At 43.9% G+C, this 22,813-nt stretch overlaps 1 protein-coding gene across 1 annotated transcript in view; it reads right to left on the bottom strand.

The window, feature by feature from the left end:
- Positions 1-22,813, bottom strand: part of MYO7B (myosin VIIB) — a 198,830-nt gene that overhangs the window by 117,960 nt on the left and 58,057 nt on the right. Inside the window, exons 14-17 of the mRNA XM_038750824.1 lie at positions 17,668-17,828; positions 10,715-10,852; positions 5,451-5,600; positions 4,166-4,258 (exon numbers count right to left, since the gene is read on the bottom strand). Of these exons, the coding sequence (XP_038606752.1) occupies positions 4,166-4,258; positions 5,451-5,600; positions 10,715-10,852; positions 17,668-17,828 (542 nt within the window). The remainder of the gene's footprint in view (positions 1-4,165; positions 4,259-5,450; positions 5,601-10,714; positions 10,853-17,667; positions 17,829-22,813) is intronic.

Here is a 22,813-nt window from a genome sequence, read left to right as displayed (position 1 = left end):
GTAACCTTTTTACCCATGTGGATAACGAACTGGCCCGTGACAAAATCGATCGAGGACTTCATTTGTTCTACCTTGTCTCTTCAAAGTGAAATCCCCTCAGGGCAGGAACAGATGAACAGGTCTTTTAAGACCAATGTTATGAAGCTGCTGGCTCGTGGTGTTTGCCCAATATAGAGGTAACGATTAGTATTATTTGCATTAATGAGAAGTTCTCGTCCTCCCCCTGGCCTGGAATGCCCTCTCTCCGCACATCCGCCAAGCTAGCTTTCTTCCTCCCTTCAAAGCCCTACTGAGAGCTCACCTCCTCCAGGAGGCCTTCCCAGACTGAGCCCCCTCCTTCCTCTCCCCCTCCTCCCCCTCTGCCTTACCTCCTTCCCCCCACACAGCACCTGTATATATGTTTGTACAGATTTATTACGCTATTTATTTTACTTGTACATATTTACTATTCTATTTATTGTATTCTGTTAATATGTTTTGTTGTCTGTCTCCCCCTTCTAGACTGTGAGCCCGCTGTTGGGTAGGGCCCGTCTCTATATGTTGCCAACTTGTACTTCCCAAGCGCTTAGCCCAGTGCTCTGCACACAGTAAGCACTCAATAAATACGATTGAATGAATGGAAGAGTAATTATAGCCAGACAACATGGGAGAAGAGCTCAAATCTTTAAAGGCTGACTTCACTCTTATCTCCAGTATTAAACCATCTGCTGGCCAGCCTACCACCAAATGCTAGGATGGTGGCATCTATGCCAAAACAACCTAGGTCTCTTAAAGCAGCCTTGCAAATAGACACCCGTCCAGCTAAGGCAAGTAACAATTTATGACCCTGTGCCCTACGGTGGGGAGACTGGTATTCATTCTTTCAATAAATATGATTGAATGAATGAATGACATTTATATTGATGGCTGCCTCCCCCTGCATTCATTCGATATTGCATTTTTTGAGCACTTACTGTATGCAGAGCACTGTACTAAGCTCTCGGAGAGTATCATCTCCAATATTAAACTATCTGCTGGCCAGCCTACCACCAAATGCTAGGATGGTGGCATCTATGCCAAAACAACCTAGGTCTCTTAAAGCAGCCTTGCAAATAGACACCTGTTCAGCTAAGGCAAGTAATAATAATAATAATAATGATGGCATTTATTAAGCGCTTACAATGTGCAAAGCACTGTTCTAAGCACTGGGGAGGTTACAAGGTGATCAGGTTGTCCCACAGCGGGCTCACAGTCCCCATTTTACAGATGAGGTAACTGAGGCCCAAAGAAGTTAAGTGACTTGCCCAAAGTCACACAGCTGACAAGTGGCAGAGCCGGGATTTGAACCCCTGACCTCTGACTCCAAAGCCCGGGCTCTTTCCACAGAGCCACGCTGCTTCTCATATGTAACAATTTATGACCCTGTGCCCTACGGTGGGGAGAGGATAGACTGGCATTCATTCATTCAATAAACACGATTGAATGAATGAATGGCATTTAGAGGATAGACTGGCATTCATTCATTCAATAAACACGATTGAATGAATGAATTGTATTTATATTAATGTCTGCCTCCCCCTCCATTCATTCATTTGATTGTATTTATTGAGCACTTACTGTATGCAGAGCACTGTAATAAGCTCTCGGAAAGTACAATATAACAAGAGAGAGAGACAATCCCTGCCCACAATGGGCTCGCAGTCTAGAGGGTGGGGAGGTGACATCAATACAAATAAACAGGCATCAATATAAATAAATGGAATTATAGATATATACATAAGTGCTGTGGGGCAAGAGGGAAGAGGTAAAGGAGCGAGCCATGGTGACAGGGAAGGGAGCAGGAGATGAGGAAAAGGGGGCTTCATCTGGGAAGGCCTCTTGGAGGAGGTGCGCCTTCAGTAGGGCTTTGAAGGGGAAAAGAGTGATTGTCAGGTGGATTTCAGGAGGGAGGGCGTTCCAGGCCAGAGGTAGGGTGGGGGTCAGGGGTCGGTGGCGAGACAGGAGAGATGGAGACACAGAGAGAAAGCTGGAACAAGAGGAGTGACTGTGCAGGCTGGGATATAGGAGAGAAAGGAGGTGAGGTAAGAGGGGGCAAGGTGATAGAGAGCTTTAAAGCCAATAGTGAGGAGTTTTTTTAAACTCATTATGGGCAGAAAACATGTCTAATTCTATTGTATTGGACTCTCCCAAATTAATAATAATAATAATAATAATGGCATTTGTTAAACGCTTACTATGTGCAAAGCACTGTTCTAAGCACTGGGGGGATACAATGTGATCAAGTTGTCCCACGTGGGGCTCACAGTCTTAATCCCCATTTTTACAGATGAGGGAATTGAGGCTAAGAGAAGTTAAGTGACTTGCGCAAGGTCACACAGCAGACGTGGTGGAGCTGGGTTGCTTAGTAATAATAGTAATAATAATAGTAATAATAATATGTTGCCCACTTGTACTTCCCAAGGGCTTAGTACAGTGCTCTGCACACAGTAAGCGCTCAGTAAATACGATTGAATGAATGAATGAATAATAATGATGGCATTTGTTAAGCGCTTACTATGTGCCAAGCACTGTTCTAAGTGCTGGGGTAGATACAAAGTTATCAGGTTGTCCCACGTGGGGCTCACAGTCAGTCCCCATTTGACAGATGAGGTAACTGAGGCCCAGAGAAGTTAAGTGACTTGCCCAAAGTCACACAGCAGACAAGTGACGGAGCTGGGATTCAAACCCACAGCCTCTGACTCCCAAGCCCATGCTCTTTCCACTAAGCCACGCAGTGCTCTGCATGTAGTAAGTGCTCAATACATATCATTGACTGATAAAAATTTTAGTATTCATCTATCCACCTGAACATTAGTGTAGGAGTACAATTCCAAAGTTGGAATTACCAAACATCCAAGTGGGATCATGGTCTAGGGGACTTTCTTCGGTACCCAGAATCCTTTCGCAGAACTTTTCCCCATGATGCCTTAACTCCCACAAAAGGCCTAAGCACAGATAATAATAATGATAATGATGGCATTTATTAAGCACTTACTACGTACAAAGCACTGTTCTAAGCACTGGGGAGATTACAAAATGATCCGGTTGTCCCACAGGGTGCTCACAGTCTTAATCCCCATTTTGCAGATGAGGGAACTGAGGCCCAGAGAAGTGAAGTGGCTTGCCCAGAGTCACACAGCTGACAATTGGCGGAGCCGGGATTTGAACCCATGACCTCTGACTCCAAAGCCCGCGCTCTTTCCACTGAGCCACGCTGCTTCTCATAATCAATCAATCGTATTTATTGAGTGCTTACTGTGTGCAGAACACTGTACTAAGCGCTTGGGAAGTCCAAGTTGGCAACATATAGAGACGGTCCCTACCCAACAGTGGGCTCACAGTCTAGAAGAGACTTCTCTGCACACAGATGAGTGTGCAATGATTGAAATACCCACACAGGATTATTGCATCCTACAAACGGGAACAAAAACACATACTACTCATCTTAGACCAGGCAAATATGATAAATACGGCTCCTGGAGCCCGTACTGGAGTTTTGGAGGCTCGCTCTAACGCTTAACAAACCTGGGCAATTCAGCCACTACCACCAGCAGCAGGTAGAATTCAAAGGCAATATCCTTCTTCCACTGAGGCCCCCGTATCCCTGCTCCTTTGCTTCGGATACAATACAGACCACTAAGTACAACCATAACACAGTTCAAAGAGAAAACTCTCAATATTGTCTGGGAATTATATTGAGGTCCTTCATTGCCATCTTTAAACTTCTTACTTCTTAGCCACTTCTTTAACTGGCCATTTGGAATGGATTAGGGCAGAGAAGGGAGGAAGTCACATCAGCCCACGTTGATTGTTGTTGGCTTGGATTTTTTCTTTTCAAAGAGGCTTGGAAGGGAAGAAGACGAACATTATTGGCTCAGTTTAGGCTTTTCCATTCTGGATTTGGGTGTGCGGATTACAATTACCTTTTAGCTCTGCCTGTCCCCCAGAATCACCCATAACTGAGAACTCTCCCTATCTGGATTCCTACCCTAACCTCCGTAGCTCTTTTCCTAGAAGGATGCACGATGGAAGGGACAGCACATTAGGGTCCAAGGGAGATTAGACCGTGTTTAACAAACTCAAGTTTTCCCTATAAGAGATCTGTGTTGGTTTTAGCTGGAGATACCAAGCTCGCTCCCAAACTTACTTTGAGGAAAATCTTGGTTTTCCCCATTTTCCAGTCTTGGTCATTTCCCAGCAAGACTTTTGAGATGCGCAAAGTGTTCTGGCGGGGATATTCCTGCAGTTGACATTCAAGAAAAACATCATATTAGTGCCTGGAGGAAACAGAACCTCTGCTAGACCACAGAGCAAATACCCTAAGGCATAAACTGTGGAGAATCGAATATCTTGGCTCCTTGAATCAGAAATAACAGCACCTTAAACAAAGATAACACCCTTCTTCTGAAAAAAATCACATCCCTGCGAGGTGAGCAGGAGGATCAACCCCATTCTACAGATGAAATAATGTATCATAAATTCACTTTACATAAATGCCTGTCTCCCCCTCTAGACTGTAAGCTCATTATGAGCAAGGAACGTAACATAATTCTATTGTATTGTACTCTCCCAAGCGGTTAGTACAGTGCTCTACTGATAGGGAGCACTCATATATGATCGGTTGATATTGGCACTCCATCCATCCTGATGGGCCAAACCCATGGAAGACTAAGGAAGCAAGGAGAAGGGAAGAGTTATTTTTCCATCAATCAATCATATTTATTAAGCAATTAATAATAATAATAATAATGATGGCATTTAAGCGCTTACTATGTGCAAAGCACTGTTCTAAGCACTGGGGAGGATACAAGGTGATCAGGTTGTCCCATGTGGGGCTCACAATCTTAATCCCCATTTTACAGATGAGGTCACTGAGGCCCAGAGAAGTGAAGTGACTTGCCCAAAGTCACACAGCTGACATGGGGCTCACAATCTTAATCCCCATTTTACAGATGAGGTCATTGAGGCCCAGAGAAGTGAAGTAACTTGCCCAAAGTCACACAGCTGACAAGTGGCAGAGCCGGATTTGAACCCGTGACCTCTGACTCCAAAGCCCAGGCTCTCTCCACTGAGCCACGCTGCTTCTCCACTTACTGTGTGTAAAGCACTGTACTAAGTGCTTGGGACAGTAGGATAGAACAGGGTTGGTAGACATGTTCCCTGCCACAGTGAGCTTACAGTCTAGAGGGGGAAGACAGACATTAATATAAATTATAGATCTGTACATAAGTGCTGCGGGGCAAGAGGAAATGAGGACTTAGGGAAGCTCCCTTGGAAGAGATGTGCAATCAATCGTATTGCCAATTTGTACTTCCCAAGCGCTTAGTACAGTGCTCTGCACATAGTAAGCGCTCAATAAATACGATTGATGATGATGATGATGCTGAACTGCAGAAGTAGAGGCACTAGAGTTAAAATTCCTGATAACAAACCTGTCCAGAGGATCCAGGCAGCAGAAAGTTGTACCTCTTATTGAACTCTTCAAAAGTATAGCGGATAGGGTACCCAGCTTTCCTGATCCTCACCGTCTCCATCATTCCGGAATAACGCAACTGCTGGATACACAGGTCTCGATCAAATAGCTTTGAGAGGCGGGAAAAAAATTACACAGAGACCATCAAATTAGGAAAAGCAAAACGAGTGCTTATTCGTCGGGGAATACACATCGTCTGGGTTTTTTTGTTGTTGTTTTTTTCTTATGGTATCTATTCAGCGCTTACCACGTGCCAGGCGTTGTACTAAGCGCTGGGGGCAAATGCAAACTAATCAGGTTGGACACAGTCCACGTCCCACACGAGGCTCGAGCTTTTAGTCCCCATTTTACAGATGCGGTAACTGGCACAGAAGAGTTAAGTAACTTGCCCAAAGTCACACAGCAGGCAAGGGGCTGAGCTGGGCTTGAACCCAGGATCCTTCTGACTCCTAGGCTCTAGCTCTATCCACTAGGCCTCTCTATTGATGACACCGGTTCTCAAAACTCTGGCTCTGTAGAGCTTCAGGAGTAGCCCGACTCCGCCACTTGTCAGCTGTGTGACTTTGGGCAAGTCACTTCACTTCTCTGGGCCTCAGTTCCCTCAGCTGGAAAATGGGGATTAAGTCTGTGAGCCCCACGTGGGACAACTTGATTACCTTGTATCTACCCCAGGGCTTAGAACGGTGCTTTGCACATAGTAAGCGCTTAATAAATGCCATCATTATTATTATTATAGCCTAGTCTTGGAGAATTACCCACAAGAGGAAGGACGGCGGTTGCCTATCATTCCATTACTTTGAATGTTCTGTTGAAGTTGGCCGGGAGTGTATGCTAAGACGCTTTCGATAAGCCTCCCATCACTTCTACACAAATGGCTCACTAGTTCACACACTTCCCTCATGCCTAAATTGAAATTGAAAAGTATTTTAGGCCTGGGGAGAAACAAGTCTCCGTATCTTCCCTTAATTCAGGGCCTTCCTCCTGGACCTCATATTACTTCATGGAAATGAGCACCTCATAATATCTCTTGACTGAACTAAGCGTTATGCTCTCTATTTCAAAGTCTGGGAAATGGAGTCCCAGCACTTAGAACAGTGCCTTGCACATAGTAAGTGCTTAACAAATGCCATCATTAATTAATTAAAGGGAAGATAGTGAGGTGGGGAAGAAATGTAGCCCAGATTTCGTGAATCCCTTCACCAGAAGTCTGAAGAGAAACACTATGACAGATATCACTTAACAGAGTGTATATACTAAAGCGATGACAGCGTCTTGCTCCACTTCAGAATCATGTGGTGGTAACAATAATAATAATAATGGCATTTATTAAGCGCTTACTTTGTGCAAAGCACTGTTTTAAGCACTGGGGAGGTTACAAGGTGATCAGATTGTCACACGGGGGGCTCACAGTCTTAATCCCCATTTTGCAGATGAGGTAACTGAAGCACAGAGAAGTGAAGTGACTTTCCCAAAGTCACACAGCTGACAATTGGCAGAGCCGGGATTTGAACCCATGACCTCTGACTCCAAAGCCTGTGTTCTTTCCACTGAGCCATGCTGCTTCTCTAGCACTTCTACTAGGGAAAGGAAAACATACACTGAGTTTCTGGGGATTAATACCTCCATGTTTGAGGCCTGTTCATCAATTGTAAGGCTGTCCCAGGAAACTGTGACCCACACGCACTGCAGGGTGAGAAGATACCTCATTTGGGCAAGATGCCCCAGTTTTGGCCAGTTTCCTGAGAATTTTTTTTAAGAAGCACAAAAAGCCCTAATTTGTTTACCTAACTCTAATTTTAGAAACATAGTATTAATAATAATGATGGTATTTATTAACTGTTTACTATATCGAGAAGCAGCGTGGCTCAGTAGGAAAGAGCCCGGGCTTTGGAGTCAGAGGTCATGGGTTCAAATCCCAGCTCCGCCACTTGTCAGCTGTGGGACTTTGGGTAAGTCACTTCACTTCTCTGGGCCTCAGTTACCTCATCTGTAAAATGGGGATTGAGACTGAGAGCCCCACGAGGGACAACCTGATACTCCTGTAACCTCCCCAGTGCTTAGAACGGTGCTTTGCACATAGTAAGTGCTTAATAAATGCCATTATTATTATTATTATTATTATTATTATTATTATTAATGTCAAGCACTGTACTAAGCACTGGGGTGGATACAAGCAAATCGAGTTGGACACAGTCCCTGTCCCATGTGGGGCTCACGGTCTCAATCCCCATTTTACAGATGAGGTAACTGAAGCACAGAGAAGTAAAGCAAGTTGCCCAAGGTCACAGAGCAGACAAGTGGTGGAGCTGGAATCAGAACCCATGGCGTTCTACTAAGGCTGCGGTCTATCGCTGAGAGAAGCAGCGTGGCTCAGGGGAAAGAGCCCGGGCTTTGGAGTCAGAGGTCATGGGTTCAAATCCCAACTCCACTGCTTGTCAGCTGTGTGACTTTGGGCAAGTCACTTCACTTCTCTGGGCCTCAGTTCACTCATCTGTAAAATGGGGATGAAGACTGTGAGCAACCCGTGGGACAACCTGATCACCTTGTAACTTCCCCAGCGCTTAGAACAGTGCTTTGCACATAGTAAGCGCTTAATAAATACCATCATCATCATCATCATCCACTACACCATGCTGTTGTTTGGGTTACTGGTAAAAATTTATTTAATTGTCCATTTAAGACTGGATTCTAAATCTATGGTTGGAGGAGCAGTATGACTTAGTGGCTAGAGCATGGGGCTGGGAGTCCGAAGGACGTGGGTTCTAATCCCTGCTCCGCTGCACGTCTGCTGTGTGACCTTGGGCAAGTCACTTAACTTGCAGCAGCGTGGCTCATTCATTCATTCAATCGTATTTATTGAGCGCTTACTGTGTGCAGAACACTGTACTAAGAACTTGGGAAGTCCAAGTTGGCAACATATAGAGACGGTCCCTACCCAACAATGGGCTCACAGTCTAGAAGCTCTTCTAAATGTCCACAGTCCCTCTTCTAAATGTTGAAAGAGCCCGGGCTTTGGAGTCAGAGGTCATGGGTTCAAATCCCAGCTCCGCCACTTGTCAGCTGTGTGGCTTTGGGCAAATCACTTCACTTCTCTGGGCCTCAGTTACCTCATCTATGGAATGAATGAATAAAATGGGGATTAAGTCTGTGAGCCCCAGGTGGGACAACTTGATTACCTTGTATCTACCTCAGTGCTTAGAACAGTGCTTTGCACATAGTAAGCATTTAATAAGTGCCATCATTATTAGAGAAGCAGCAAGGCTCAGTGGAAAGAGCACGGGCTTTGGAGTCAGAGGTCATGGGTTCAAATCTCGGCTCCGCCAATTGTCAGCTGCGTGACTTTGGGCAAGTCACTTCACTTCTCTGGGCCTCAGTTACCTCATCTGTAAAATTGGGATTAAGACTGTGAGCCCCATGTGGGACAACCTGATCACCTTGTAACCTCCCCAGCGCTTAGAACAGTGCTTTGCACATAGTAAGCACTTCATTCATTCATTCAGTCGTATTTATTGAGCGCTTACTGTGTGCAGAGCACTGTACTAAGCGCTTGGGAAGTACAAGTTGGCAACATATAGAGACGGTCCCTACCCAACAGTGGGCTCTCACAGTCTAGAAGAATGCTAGAATAAATGCCATTATTATTATTATTATTACTAATAAACTTCTCTAGGCCTCAATTACCTCATCTGTAAAATGGGGATAAAGAGTGTAAGCCCCATATGGGACAGGGACTGCGTCCAACCTGAATGACTTGTATCTACTCCAGTGCTTAGAAAAGTACTTGGCCCATAGTAAGTGCTTAACATGTACCATAATTATCAGTATTAAATCAATCAATAATATTTATTGAGTGCTTACTGTGTGCAGAGCACTGTACTAAGCGCTTGGAAAGTACAAGTTAGCAACATCTAGAGATGGTCCCTACCCAACAGTGGGCTCACAGTCTAGAAGGGGGAGACAGAGAACAAAACAAAACATATTAACAAAATAAAATAAATAGAATAGATATGTACAAGTAAAAGTATTATCATTATTATTATTATTTTGGGGCAGCTGACCTATGCAGTGGCTTAGGGAGGTTGATTGTGTCCGGTCAGTGATGCGTACTACAAGTCTAGAATGCCCGAGGGTCTTATAGAACACACTACTGAGCATTTACATTAGATGATCTGTTAATTTTGTTTGATTATTGGTAATACTACAGTGTCCCATCCCAAACCCTCCCCTTGCTTTAAAATCTATACCTTAGAAAACAGACCATAAAGATGTGGAGAGAGATAAGTCACTAATGGGAAAGTCACTGATCGCAATGGTAAACTTGTAGCATTCTCTGAAATTTAAATAAGCCATATTGGACTGTCTGGGAGATATGGACAGTTCTGGACAAGTGACACCTGCTGTCCTGTATATATGTATATATGTTTGTACATATTTATTACTCTATTTATTTATTCATTTTACTTGTACATATCTATTCTATTTATTTTATTTTGTTAATATGTTTGGTTTTGTTCTCTGTCTCCCCCTTCTAGACTGTGAGCCCATTGTTGGGTAGGGACTGTCTCTATATGTTGCCAACTTGTACTTCCCAAGTGCTTACTACAGTGCTCTGCACACAGTAAATGCTCAATAAATACGATTGATTGATTGATTGATTGCCAAGTACCTAGAAGCAGTGTAGCTCAGTGGAAAGAGCACAGGCTTTGGAGCCAGAGGTCATGGGTTCAAATCCCAGCTCCACCGTTAGCTGTGTGACTTTGGGCAAGTCACTTCACTTCTCTATGTCTCAGTTACCTCATCTGCAAAATGGGGATTAAGACTGTGAGCCCCCCCCGGGACAACCTGATCACCTTGTAACCTCCCCAGTGCTTAGAACAGTGCTTTGCACATAGTAAGCGCTTAATCAATGCCGTTATAAACGGGGCTAATTATAATCCAGAGTGGCAATACGATACAGATGATTATGCCACTGTAAACCCCAGGGTGTAAATCCTGTTCTTTGTGTTACCACTCAGGACTCGGAATGGTCGCGCAGTGGGGGAAAAGAAAGGTGGTATTTACATCATCTTCCCTTGCAAACCCAAGTACCGTACCTAAAATCTTAATCTCAAACCATCTTGACTGAGGTCCTCAAAAATCTACTTAAATTTTTAACTCAGTCTCTCCTCCCCGCATCCCCCGATGATAGCGGTACGTTGACCACGACTCTTCTACAGCAATTACCAGAGGCTTCTTGAACTCATTGGGTTTGATGCAGCGGATGAAGTAGGGTTCGCAGCTGGCTAGAATTTTCATCAGCTGATCCAGGGACTGCTTGAACTGTCCCCCTAAAGTAGAGGGGCGTTTGGCGGCATCAGTGCCCTGTAGAGATAAGAGCGAACACGTGCCCACATATACACGATCAGTCGCATTTATTGAGTGCTTACTGTGTGCAGAATCAATCATATTTATTGAGCACTTACTGTGTGCAGAGCACTGTACTAAGCACTTGGGAAGTACAAGCTGGCAACATATAGAGACAGTCCCTACCCAATAGTGGGCTCACAGTCTAGAAGGGGGAGACAGAGAACAAAACCAAACATACTAACAAAATAAAATAAATAGAATAGAGAGGTACAAGTAAAATAAATAGAGTAATAAATATGTACAAACATATATACATATATGCAGGGGCTGTGGGGAAGGGAAGGAGGTAAGATGGGGGGGATGGAGAGGGGGACGAGGGGGAGAGGAGAACACTGTACTAAACACTTGGGAGAGTACAACAATAAAGGAGACACATTCCCTGCCCACATTGAGCTTCCACATACGAATGTCTCTACCAGTTGAGTCTCCAAGAATTATTCCCATTTTCAGGAGAAGCTGGAGGTAAATGCCCTAGAATTAAGGTGTTTGTCAGGGATGGAACCTTATTATTAGATAATAAGGGGACTGCTGTCAAACCCCCTTCCCCTTCTGACTTGTTCATTGGCTGGGAAAATAAAGGACCCACCACCTTGTGGGCCAGGCTGTTGTTTCCAGGATAGCTAAGCTACTTATGTACTTGCTGGTTTAGGGGAGATTTGGGACTATTTAAGAAATAATGATCCAGTAGGAAGGCATTTACTGGCATCGATAACTCATTTTTTCTTTTGGGTTAGTACATCTGTCAGCCGTGGAGCTCTAGAGCAGGCTGTTATTATGCCTCGGACAACTATTCACGAGCAAAGAAAAATACGATCACCGCTGTTCCATGTGTCAAAAGTTAAATGTTGAGCTCCACCGGGATGTCACTCCATTTGCCACATTCTTTTCCTCACAGCTAATGTCCATAACTAGTGATAATGATCATCTTTATTTCTCTAGCACTTTCCCTCTCCTCCAGCTTTAGTGCGTTATAATGAAAATTAAAAATAGCATCTGGTGAATGGCTTTACATCCCATGGGGTCTCCCCTCATTAGTGATGACTGGAAGGAAGTCGGAGGGATTCAACGTCTTGAGAGCACTTTGGATCTTCAATGTTTTGCTCCATGAGCCATAGAAAGAATAAGGATGCTAATTATTCAGTCTCTGGCGTCCCTTCGTATTAAAAGCATGGCCTCTTCACAATAAGGGATTTATTAAAGGAGTTCTGACAGCACTAGCCAACAAAGCACTGAGTAAGATTCACCATAGCTATACGGCAACCACAAAACCGAACAAAGCAATGTCACTAAGCCCACAGATATATTGGGTCAACAATTTACCTTTGTATTGCAGAAGTTACTTTTTTTTTTAACTAGGCTATCTAAAGAACCAAAGGGACTTTATTCAGCATTTTTAATGGTATTTGTTAAGCCCTTACTCTGTTCCAGGCACTGTAATAATAATAATGATAATGGCATTTATTAAGCACTTACTATGTGCAAAGCACTGCTCTAAGCGCTGGGGAGGTTACAAGGTGATCAGGTTGTCCCCCGAGGGGCTCACAGTCTTCATCCCCATTTTACAGGTGAGGGAACTGAGGCCCAGAGAAGTGAAGTGACTTGCCCAAGGTCACACAGCTGACAATTGGCGGAGCCTGGATTTGAACCCATGACCTCTGACTCTACAGCCCGGGCTCTTTCCATTGAGCCACCCTGCTGTACTAAGCGCTGAGAGAGATGCAAGCTAATCTGGTCGGACACAGTCCCTGCTTCATGTTGGTCTCATAGTCTTAACCTCCATTTTGCAGATGTGGTAAATGAGGTACAGAGAAGTTAAGTGACTTGCCCAAGGTCAGACAGCGGACAAGCAGCGGAGCCGGGATTAGAACCCAGGTCATCCTGATTCCTAGGCCCGTGATTCATTCATTCATTGATTCATTCAATCGTATTTATTGAGTGCTTATTGTGTGCAGAGCACTATAATAAGCACCTGGGAAGTACAAGTCTAGTCCATGCTGCTTCTCTTATTATTTGTGAGAAATTCATTCAGTCAGTCAGTCATATTTATTGAGCGCTTACTGTGTGCAGAGCAGTGTACTAAGCACTTGGCCCAAAGACCATGCTGCTCTAGAAGTCCAAATGAATTGACCATTGGCGTTAGAAACCTCCAAATTACAAAACTCAGGAATATTAAACCAATCTGGATTCTTGGAGTTTGAACAAATTTTGCTGGGATCCACATTAGTGTTATTTCTCTAGTCTAGATTCAACCGGTATAGAATTTCCAGTTCCTATTTGGAACCGAGAAGCAGCTTGGCTCAGTGGAAAGAGCCTGGGCTTGGGAGTCGGAGGTCATGGGTTCGAATCCCGGCTTCACCACTTGTCAGCTGTGTGACCTTGGGTAAGTCACTTAACTTCTCTGAGCCTCCGTTCCCTCATCTGTGAAATGGGGATGAAGACTGTGAGCCCCCCGTGGGACAACCTGATCACCTTGTATCGCCCTCAGTGCTTAGAACAGTGCTTTGTACTTAGTAAATGCTTAACAAATGCCATTATTATTATTAATATTAATTAATTATTAATGTGTTATTAAATTATTAATTGTTGTAATATTATTATTTAGTCAGGCCTCCAATGTAATGCTAGGGCAACGCTGCCCTCATGTGGAAGAATTTCCTGAAAGTAAAATGTAATGCCAAGTGCATTTACAAAAAATGATTTCAAGTGGCACCTGTCTAAAGGAGGGAAACTATTCCCTCATGTCTAATGCAGTTTTAGGATGTCCACACTCTAAGACAACTAAGGATTTTCGAAGCAGCGGGGCTCAATGGAAAAGAGCCCGGGCTTTGGAGTCAGTGGTCATGGGTTCAAATCCTGCCTCTGCCAATTAGCAGCTGTGTGACTTTGGGCCAGTCACTTTACTTCTCTGTGCCTCAGTTCCCTCATCTGTAAAATGGGGATTGAGACTGTGAGCCCCCCGTGGGACAACCTGATTACCTTGTATTCCCCCCAGCTCTTAGAACAGTGCTTTGCACATAGTAAGTGCTTAATAAATGCCATCATTATTATTATTAGCAGCAAAAGAACTGAATGAGGTAATCACATTCTGCTACCCAGGCAGTCTACTCAGTACTGCACAGTGGAACAGAAAACACAACCAAGAAGGACCTCAATTGGGGAAGGGGCGATTTAAAGAGTTAGAAACTACTTGTTGAAACAATCTTGACTGAGATCCTCAAAAATCTACTTAAATTTGTGATTGTTACTGAGATCCTCAAAAATCTACTTAAATTTGTGACTGGATCATGTTCATATTATCTACCCAGTATTTAGGACAGTGAAGCCCTTAATAAATGTTAGCCCTGATTGCCTAATTATACTTTACATGGTTTGAAAAGTGTTGAGTATACCTAAAACACACTGGCAACAAATATAAACTTAAGAAGGGGTTGCTTAAAATAGAATAATAATAATGGTATTTGTTAAGTGCTTACTATAGAAGCAGCATGGCTCAGTGGAAAAGAGCCCGGGCTTTGGAGTCAGAGGTCATGGGTTCAAATCCTGGCTCTTCCAATTGCCAGCTGTGTGACTTTGGGCAAGTCACTTCACTTCTCTGTGCCTCAGTTCCCTCATCTGTAAAATGGGGATTGAGACTGTGAGCCCCCTGTGGGACAACCTGATTACCTTGTATTCCCCCCAGCTCTTAGAACAGTGCTTTGCACATAGTAAGCGCTTAATAAATGCCATCATTATTATTATTAGCAGCAAAAGAACTGAATGAGGTAACCACATTCTGCTACCCAGGCAGCCTAATCAGTGCTGCACGGTGGAACAGAAAACACAACCAAGAAGGGCCTCAATTGGGGAGGGGAGATTTAAAGAGTTAGAAACTACTTGTTGAAACAACCTTGACTGAGATCCTCAAAAATATACTTAAATTTGTGACTGGATCATATTCATATTACCCACCCAGTATTTAGGACAGTGAAGCCCTTAATAAATTCATTCATTCAATCGTATTTATTGAGTGCTTACTGTGTGCAGAGCACTGTACTAAGCGCTTGGGAAGTACAAGTTGGCAACATATAGAGATGGTCCCTACTCAACAGTGGCTCACAGTCTAGAAGAGACTAAATGTTAGGGAATAAATGCTAGCCCTGATTACCTAATTCTATTTGACGTGGTTTGAAAAGTGTTGAGTACACCTAAAATGTACTGGCAACAAATATAAGCCTAAGAAGAAGGTTGTTTAAAATAGAATAATAATAATGGTATTTGTTAAGTGCTTTCTATAGAAGCAGCATGGCTCAGTGGAAATCAATCGTATTTATTGAGCACTTACTGTGTGCAGAGCACTGTACTAAGCACTTGGGAAGTACAAGTTGGCAACATATGGAGACGGTCCCTACCCATCAGTGGGCTCACAGTCTAGAAGGTGGGCTCACAGTCTAGAAGGAAAGAGCCCGGGCTTTGGAGTCAGAGGTCACGGGTCCAAATCCCGGCTTCGCCAATTGCCAGCTGTGTGACTTTGGGCAAGTCACTTCACTTCTCAGGGCCTCAGTTCCCTCATCTGGAAAATGGGGATTAAAACTGTGAGCCCCCCCGTGGGACAACCTGATCACCTTGTAACCTCCCCAGCGCTTAGAACAGTGCTTGGCACAGAGTAAGCGCTTAATAAATGCTATCATTACCATTATTACTATGTGCCAAGCACTGTTCTAAGCGCTGGGGTACGTACAAGGTAACCAGGTTGGAAACAGTCCCTGTCCCACATGGGGTTTGCAGTCTCAATAGAAACGCAGTTATCCAGAATGGGGTTGTGGCCCGGCCTGGACCCGGGAAATGGACTCTAGCCAGCCCCGGGACTCTGTGATTTTCACCCTTCACTTTCTTTACAAAAAGGGAGCTGTTTGAGATTGCTATTTTTATCCATGCACCTCAAAGCTCATTCATTCATTCCATCATATTTATTGAACGCTTACTGTGTATTACTCTATTTATTATTACTATACTATTACTATTATTACTATTACTCTATTTTATTTGTACATATTTATTCTATTTATTTTGTTAATAGGTTTTGTTCTCCATCTCCCCCTTCTAGACTGTGAGCCCACTGTTGGGTAGGGACCGTCTCTATATGTTGCCAACTTGGACTTCCCAAGCGCTTAGTCCAGTGCTCTGCACACAGTAAGTGCTCAATAAATATGACAATGAATGAATGAATGAATAGACCGTAAGCATGAATGAATGAATAGACCCAGGCAGTCTAATCAGTGCTGCACGGTGGAACAGAAAACACAACCAAGAAGGGCCTCAATTGGGGAGGGGAGATATAAAGAGTTAGAACTACTTGTTGAAACAACCTTGACTGAAATCCTCAAAAATCTACTTAAATTTGTGACGGAATCATGTTCATATTATCTACCCAGTATTTAGGACAGGGAAGCCCTTAATAAATTCATTCATTCAATCATCATCATCATCAATCGTATTTATTGAGCGCTTATTATGTGCAGAGCACTGTACTAAGCGCTTGGGAAGTACAAAGTGGCAACATATAGAGACAGTCCCGACTCAACAGTGGGCTCACAGTCTAAAAGGGGGAGACAGAGAACAAAACCAAACATACTAACAAAATAAAATAGAATAGACATGTACAAGTAAAATAGAGTAATAAATATGTACAAACATATATAGATATATACAGGTGCTGTGGGGAAGGGAAGGAGGTAAGATGGGGGGGATGGAGAGGGGGACAAGGGGGAGAGGAAGGAAGGGGCTCAGTCTGGGAAGGCCTCCTGGAGGAGGTGAGCTCTCAGCAGGACCTTGAAGGGAGGAAGAGAGCTAGCTTGGCGGATGGGCAATCATATTTATTGAGCGCTTACTGTGTGCAGAGCACTGTACTGAGCGCTTGGGAAGTCCAAGTTGGCAACATATAGAGATGGTCCCTACCCAACACGGGGAATGAATGAATGAATGTGGGCAGATTACTGTACTAAGCACTTGGGAAAGCACAATGCAGCAAGAAAGAGAGACAATCCCCGTCCACACTGACATTCTTCACCGCAAGGTACTACTGACTCTTCTTGAGAGATATGGGGAATTTTTCACCGAGAGAGCTACGTCTGCTCCCAAAGCTGGCATCAGGGGTAGGGAGAGTGGTTAGCTTGGCCACTGTGCATCATCCCAAACGTAGGGGTTTTACCCACTCTGGCCCTGATGGGGTTTTTTGAATATTACAGGAGCCCAAGAGATTAAAGGGCCAAGCCGGGATTCTTCAGAAGCAAGACCTACTGTTCCAAGAAGTAGTTTCCAACTCTTTAAATCTCCCTCCCCCAATTGAGGTCTTTATTACTCTATTTATTTATTTATTTTACTTGTACATATCTATTTATTTTACTTTGTTAGTATGTTTGGTTTTGTTCTCTGTCTCCCCCTTTTAGACTGTGAGCCCACTGTTGGGTAGGGACTGTCTCTACATGTTGCCAATTTGTACTTCCCAAGCGCTTAGTACTGTGCTCTGCACACAGTAAGCGCTCAATAAATATGACTGATGATGATGATGATGTGTCTGATAACCATCCTCCACTGCTTGGCCCTACAGAGAGCAGGGGTAATCTAGCACTTCCCAAAGGAACCAGTTCCTAGGAATACTAGCTACCACGGGTCCCTGTGGCACTAGGGCGCTCAGAATTCAGGTGGGATCGGATAAATCATGGTTCTTGAAGAAAAACAGAGCCGAGAAGCCCGGCCCTTGAGTGGGTACAATTCCCAGCAAGGAAACTGACCTTGAGGTTGTGACAGATTCTGTTGAGGTGAATAGTTCCACCGCCTAGCATAGTCGGGGATTTTTCCAGATGGAAGATTTCCTTCAGGAACTTATTTTTAGACGAGTGAAACAGCTTGAGGATGTCAGCCCCAAGCATATCACGATTCTTCTCCAGAAAACCTGTCAGTTAAACAAAAACCAGTTCAACCATCTTTCCCATACCCAGGAGCCCCCTCACCCTCTTCCCATTTCCACTTGACTTCCTCCATCCTCCGTCAATCGGTCCCTTACATTCTGGTCAACGGTCCTCACGGGCTCGTCTTTCAGTTTGAGAATATCAGTTATAAATGATTTTACAAATGTACACACTTTAGAGACACTGAATTAATTAAGCACTTCCCTGTAATTTTCAACCCTGAAGGCTCAGAGCTTTTTAAAATGCAGCGTGGCTCAGTGGAAAGAGCCCGGGCTTTGGAGTCAGAGGTCATGGGTTCAAATTCCGGCTCTGCCACTTATCAGCTGTGTGACTTTGGACAAGTCACTTCACTTCTCTGTGTCTCAGTTACCTCATCAGTAAATGGGGATTAACACTGCAAGCCTCCCGTGGGACAACCTGATCACCTTGTAACCTCCCCAGCACTTAGAACAGTGCTTTGCACATAGTAAGCACTTAATAAATGCCATTATTATTATTAATGGTATGCTTCAAGTCATGGTAATCAACGACAAGGATCACACAACACACCCAAATCAGATTATTTCCTGTTTTCCAAATTTCTAATAATAGTCTTGGTAGGAAAATGAAGCGATCGCTTTTTTCTGGGTCAAATCACCCCCTACACCTGAAGCGGTCTCAGAATGCAGGATTAACCAAAGAACTATAAATGCATTTTTGATTGGACTACAATGTACTACACTTGTGGAGGCCCTAAGAGATTGAGAAGGGAGAGGGGAAAAAAGAAAGGGAAAGAAAGAGAAGAGAAGAGATTCTGGGCCTGAATGTCTTTGTTTAAGCATCTAATGTTAGGTACCATGTAAATATCAGTCAGTATATCAGTAGAATAAATTGAGTACCTAAATCGTACAGAGCACAGTGCTAAGCACTTGAGACAGTTTATTGGAATTAACAGAAATGATCCCTGCCCTCAAGGAGTTCACAGACTAGTTGGGGAGACATATCTCCCTCTTCTAGACTGTGAGCCCATTGTTGAGTAAGGACCATCTCTATAAGTTGCCAATTTGTACTTCTCAAGCACTTAGTACAGTGCTTGACACACAGTAAGCGCTCAATAAATATGATTGAATGAATGAAATAGGGGCCAGAAGACCTGAGTTTTAGTCCTGGCTCCACTACCTGCCTGCTGTGTGATGCTGGGCAAATCACTTAACTTCTCTGGGCAACTGCTTCCTCCGCTGCAAAACGGGGATTCAATACCTGTTGTCCCTCCTAGTTGACTGTAACAACCCCATGTGGGACGGACTATATTCAGCTTAACTTCTATTTACCCGAGTGCTTAAGACAGTATTTGATACATAGTAAGCATTTGTATATATGTATATATGTTTGCACATATTTATTACCCTATTTATTTATTTTACTTGTACATATCTATTCTATTTATTTTATTTTGTTAGTATGTTTGGTTTTGTTCTCTGTCTCCCCCTTTTAGACTGTGAGCCCACTGTTGGGTAGGGACTGTCTCTATATGTTGCCAACTTGTACTTCCCAAGCGCTTAGTACAGTGCTCTGCACAAAGTAAGCGCTCAATAAATACAATTGATTGATTGATTGATTTAACAAGTATCATAAAAATAGACAAGAGGAAGAAGGAAAAGGGACATATACTCAACCAGCCCTTATGGAATGGGGTATGTGAGATACACACATAAATGCTATGGTACTTTCTAAGTGCTTAGTACAGTGTTCTGCACACAGTATGCGCTCAATAAATATGGTTGGTCGATTGGGAGATTGAATATACAAGTGCTCAGGTAGCACTGAAGTGGCAATCGGGGGATATAATCTGGGTGATTAGAAATTAATTGGGGGAGGTCTCCCGGAGGAGATGGGATTTCAGGAGGGTTTTGATGAAGGGGAGAGCTTTCTAGTTAATGGAAAGAGGACATGTAATTTGATTCACCATTTACAAATGCACCACAGAAAAGTCCTAAATTGAATTCAGTGTCTTTTCATCTTGTCCAGTTGTGGTTTAGATGCTTGTATTTGAAAAAGAATGAGACCCACACAGCTCTCTGTGGTTAAAGAAATACTCCCTGACTTTCCCATCACTGTTGACGGCACTACCATCCTTCCTGTCTCACAAGCCCAAAACCTTGGTGTCATCCTCGACTCCGCTCTCTCATTCACCCCTCACATCCAATCCATCACCAAAACCTGTCAGTCTCAACTCCACAACATCGCCAAGATCAGCCCTTTCCTCTCCATCCAAACTGCTACCCTGCTCATTCAATTTCTCATCCTATCCCGACTGGATTACTGCATCAGCTTCCTCTCTGATCTCCCATCCTCCTGTCTCTCCCCAATTCAATTTATACTTCACACTGCTACCCGGATCATCTTTGTGCAGAAACGCTCTGGACACGTTACTCCCCTCCTCAAAAATCTCCAGTGGCTACCAATCAACCTACGCATCAAGCAAAAACTCCTCACTCTCGGCTTCAAGGCTGTCCATCCCCTCGCCCCCTCCTATCTCACCTCCCTTCTCTCTTCCAGCCCAGCCCACACCCTCCGCTCCTCTGCTGCCACTAACCTCCTCATTAGCCTCATTCTCACCTGCCCCAACGTCGGCCCCCGGCCCACGTCCTCCCCCTGGCCTGGAATGCCCTCCCTCCACACATCCGCCAAACTAGCTCTCTTCCTCCCTTCAAAGCCCTACTAAGAGCTCACCTCCTCCAGGAGGTCTTCCCAGACTGAGCCCCCTCCTTCCTCTCCCCCTTCTTCCCCTTCCCCATCCCCCCCACCTTACCTCCTTCCCCTCCCCACAGCACCTGTATATATGTTTGTACATATTTATTACTCTATTTTATTTGTACTTATTTACTATTCTATTTATTTTATTTTGTTAATATATTTCCTTTTGTTGTCTGTCTCCCCCTCCTAGACTGTGAGCCCGCTGTTGGGTAGCGACTATCTCTGTATGTTGCCAAATTGTACTTCCCAAGCGCTTAGTACAGTGCTCTGCACACAGTAAGCGCTCAATAAATACGATTGAATGACTGAATGAATGAATGAATGAATTAGGTATCACACACTTTAATGTATACACGAGATACAGGTTTCATATGGTTAGTGTGTCCTGCATGGGTTGCTCTCAGCTGAGTTGGTTTGGTTGACATTTAGATGACATCTAATAAAACATAATCTTAGAAAATCTAAAGATACCTAGTGTAAAGCCTAAATAAACTAAATTTCTTACCCTTTGTCAGCTTGGTTCTGGCAGCTTTATTTAGTCATTAAAGGAGCCACCTGTCAGCTACTTATAGTACAGCTTTGCTTTCTAACTGGTTTTACCCCAAGTAAAAGTCTGATGAAGACCGTTTGTTGACCACTCCTCACTGTTCTACTGAACACTGAACACTGTTCACTGTTCTACTTTTCACCCCTTAATTTTGGATGTCCCACAATTAGAAGCAGCATGGCTCAGCAGAAAGAGCCCAGGCTTTGGAGTCAGAGGTCATGGGTTCAAATCCCAGCTCCGCCACTTGTCAGCTGTGTGACTTTGGGCAAGTCACTTCACTTCTCTGTGCCCCAATTACCTCATCTGTAAAATGAGGATTAAGACTGTGAGCCCCCCGTGGGACAAGCTGGTCACCTTGTAACCTCCCCAGCGCTTAGAACAGTCTTTGCACATAGTAAGCGCTTAATAAATGCCATCATTATTATTAGGATTATTACAAGGCTCTGTTCTTGGTGCCCAACTCTTCTTGCTCTACATTCACAGCATGATGTAGTGGATAGAGCTGTTTCTCCTAGCGTGGCATAGTGGATAGGTCACAGGCCTGGGAGAAAAGAAGGTCATGGGTTCTAATCCTGGCTCTGCCACTTGTCTACTTGCTATGTGACTGTGAGAAGGTCACTTAACTTCTCAATGCCTCAGTGACCTCATCTGTAAAATGGGGATTAAGACTGTGAGCCCCATGTGGGACAGGGACTGTGTCCAACCTGATTTGCTTGTATCATTCATTCATTCGATCGTATTTATTGAGCGCTGTGTGCAGAGCACTGTACTAAGAGCTTGAGAAATACAAGTTGGCAACATATACAGACAGTCCCTATGCAACAACTGGCTAACAGTCTAGAACTATCCATCCCTGGCACATAGTAAGCACTTAAATTTCACCATTATTATTATTATCATTATTATTATTATTATTACTACTACTACATTCACCTGCTCAGGAAGCTCATTCACTCACATGACTTCAGCCCCCGCATCCATGAAGATAAATCCCAAATCCACATCTCCTGCTGTCGTCTCCTCTAATCTGCAATTCTGCATATCTCCTTGGCTCCAGGACCTTTTCCAGTGGATGTCCTGAGTCACCTCGAACTTATTTCTTCTACAAGGGAACGCCTCACCTTCCCTCCTCCTCCTCGCTTTCCTTTCTGTTGAAAACAGCGTCACCCTCCCTGTCCCAGAATCCCACAATTTGCTCTCCATCTGCTAAGATTCACTCTACTGCAAAATCCTCCTGTTCTTCCACACAATATCTTCTGAATCTGTATCTATCCCAGTGCGTTTGGCACAGAGGAGCACTTAATAAGCACCATAAAAATATGTATAGCAGAAATACCAGTAATACTAACAGCATTTATTGAGTGCCTGCTTAGGTGCAGTGCACTGTACCAACTGCTTGGGAAGTACAATTCAGTGAATAATAATAATAATGACATTTGTTAAGCGCTTACTATATGCAAAGCTCTGTTCTAAGCACTGGTGGGGGGATACAAGGTGCTCAAGTTGTCCCACGTGGGGCTCACAATCTTAATCCCCATTTTACAGATGAGGTAACTGAGGCTCAGAGAAGTTAAGTGACTTGCCCAAGGTCACACAGCAGACATGTGGCAGCGCCGGGATTCAAATCTGTGACCTCTGACCCCCCGGTAGCACCCTTGTATAAACTCGAGGCATAACATGGCTAGA

The sequence above is a fragment of the Tachyglossus aculeatus genome, chromosome 1, assembly GCF_015852505.1.
Source record: "Tachyglossus aculeatus isolate mTacAcu1 chromosome 1, mTacAcu1.pri, whole genome shotgun sequence".
In the NCBI taxonomy this organism is placed as follows: domain Eukaryota; kingdom Metazoa; phylum Chordata; class Mammalia; order Monotremata; family Tachyglossidae; genus Tachyglossus; species Tachyglossus aculeatus.
This window is presented reverse-complemented; position numbering and strand designations above follow the sequence as displayed.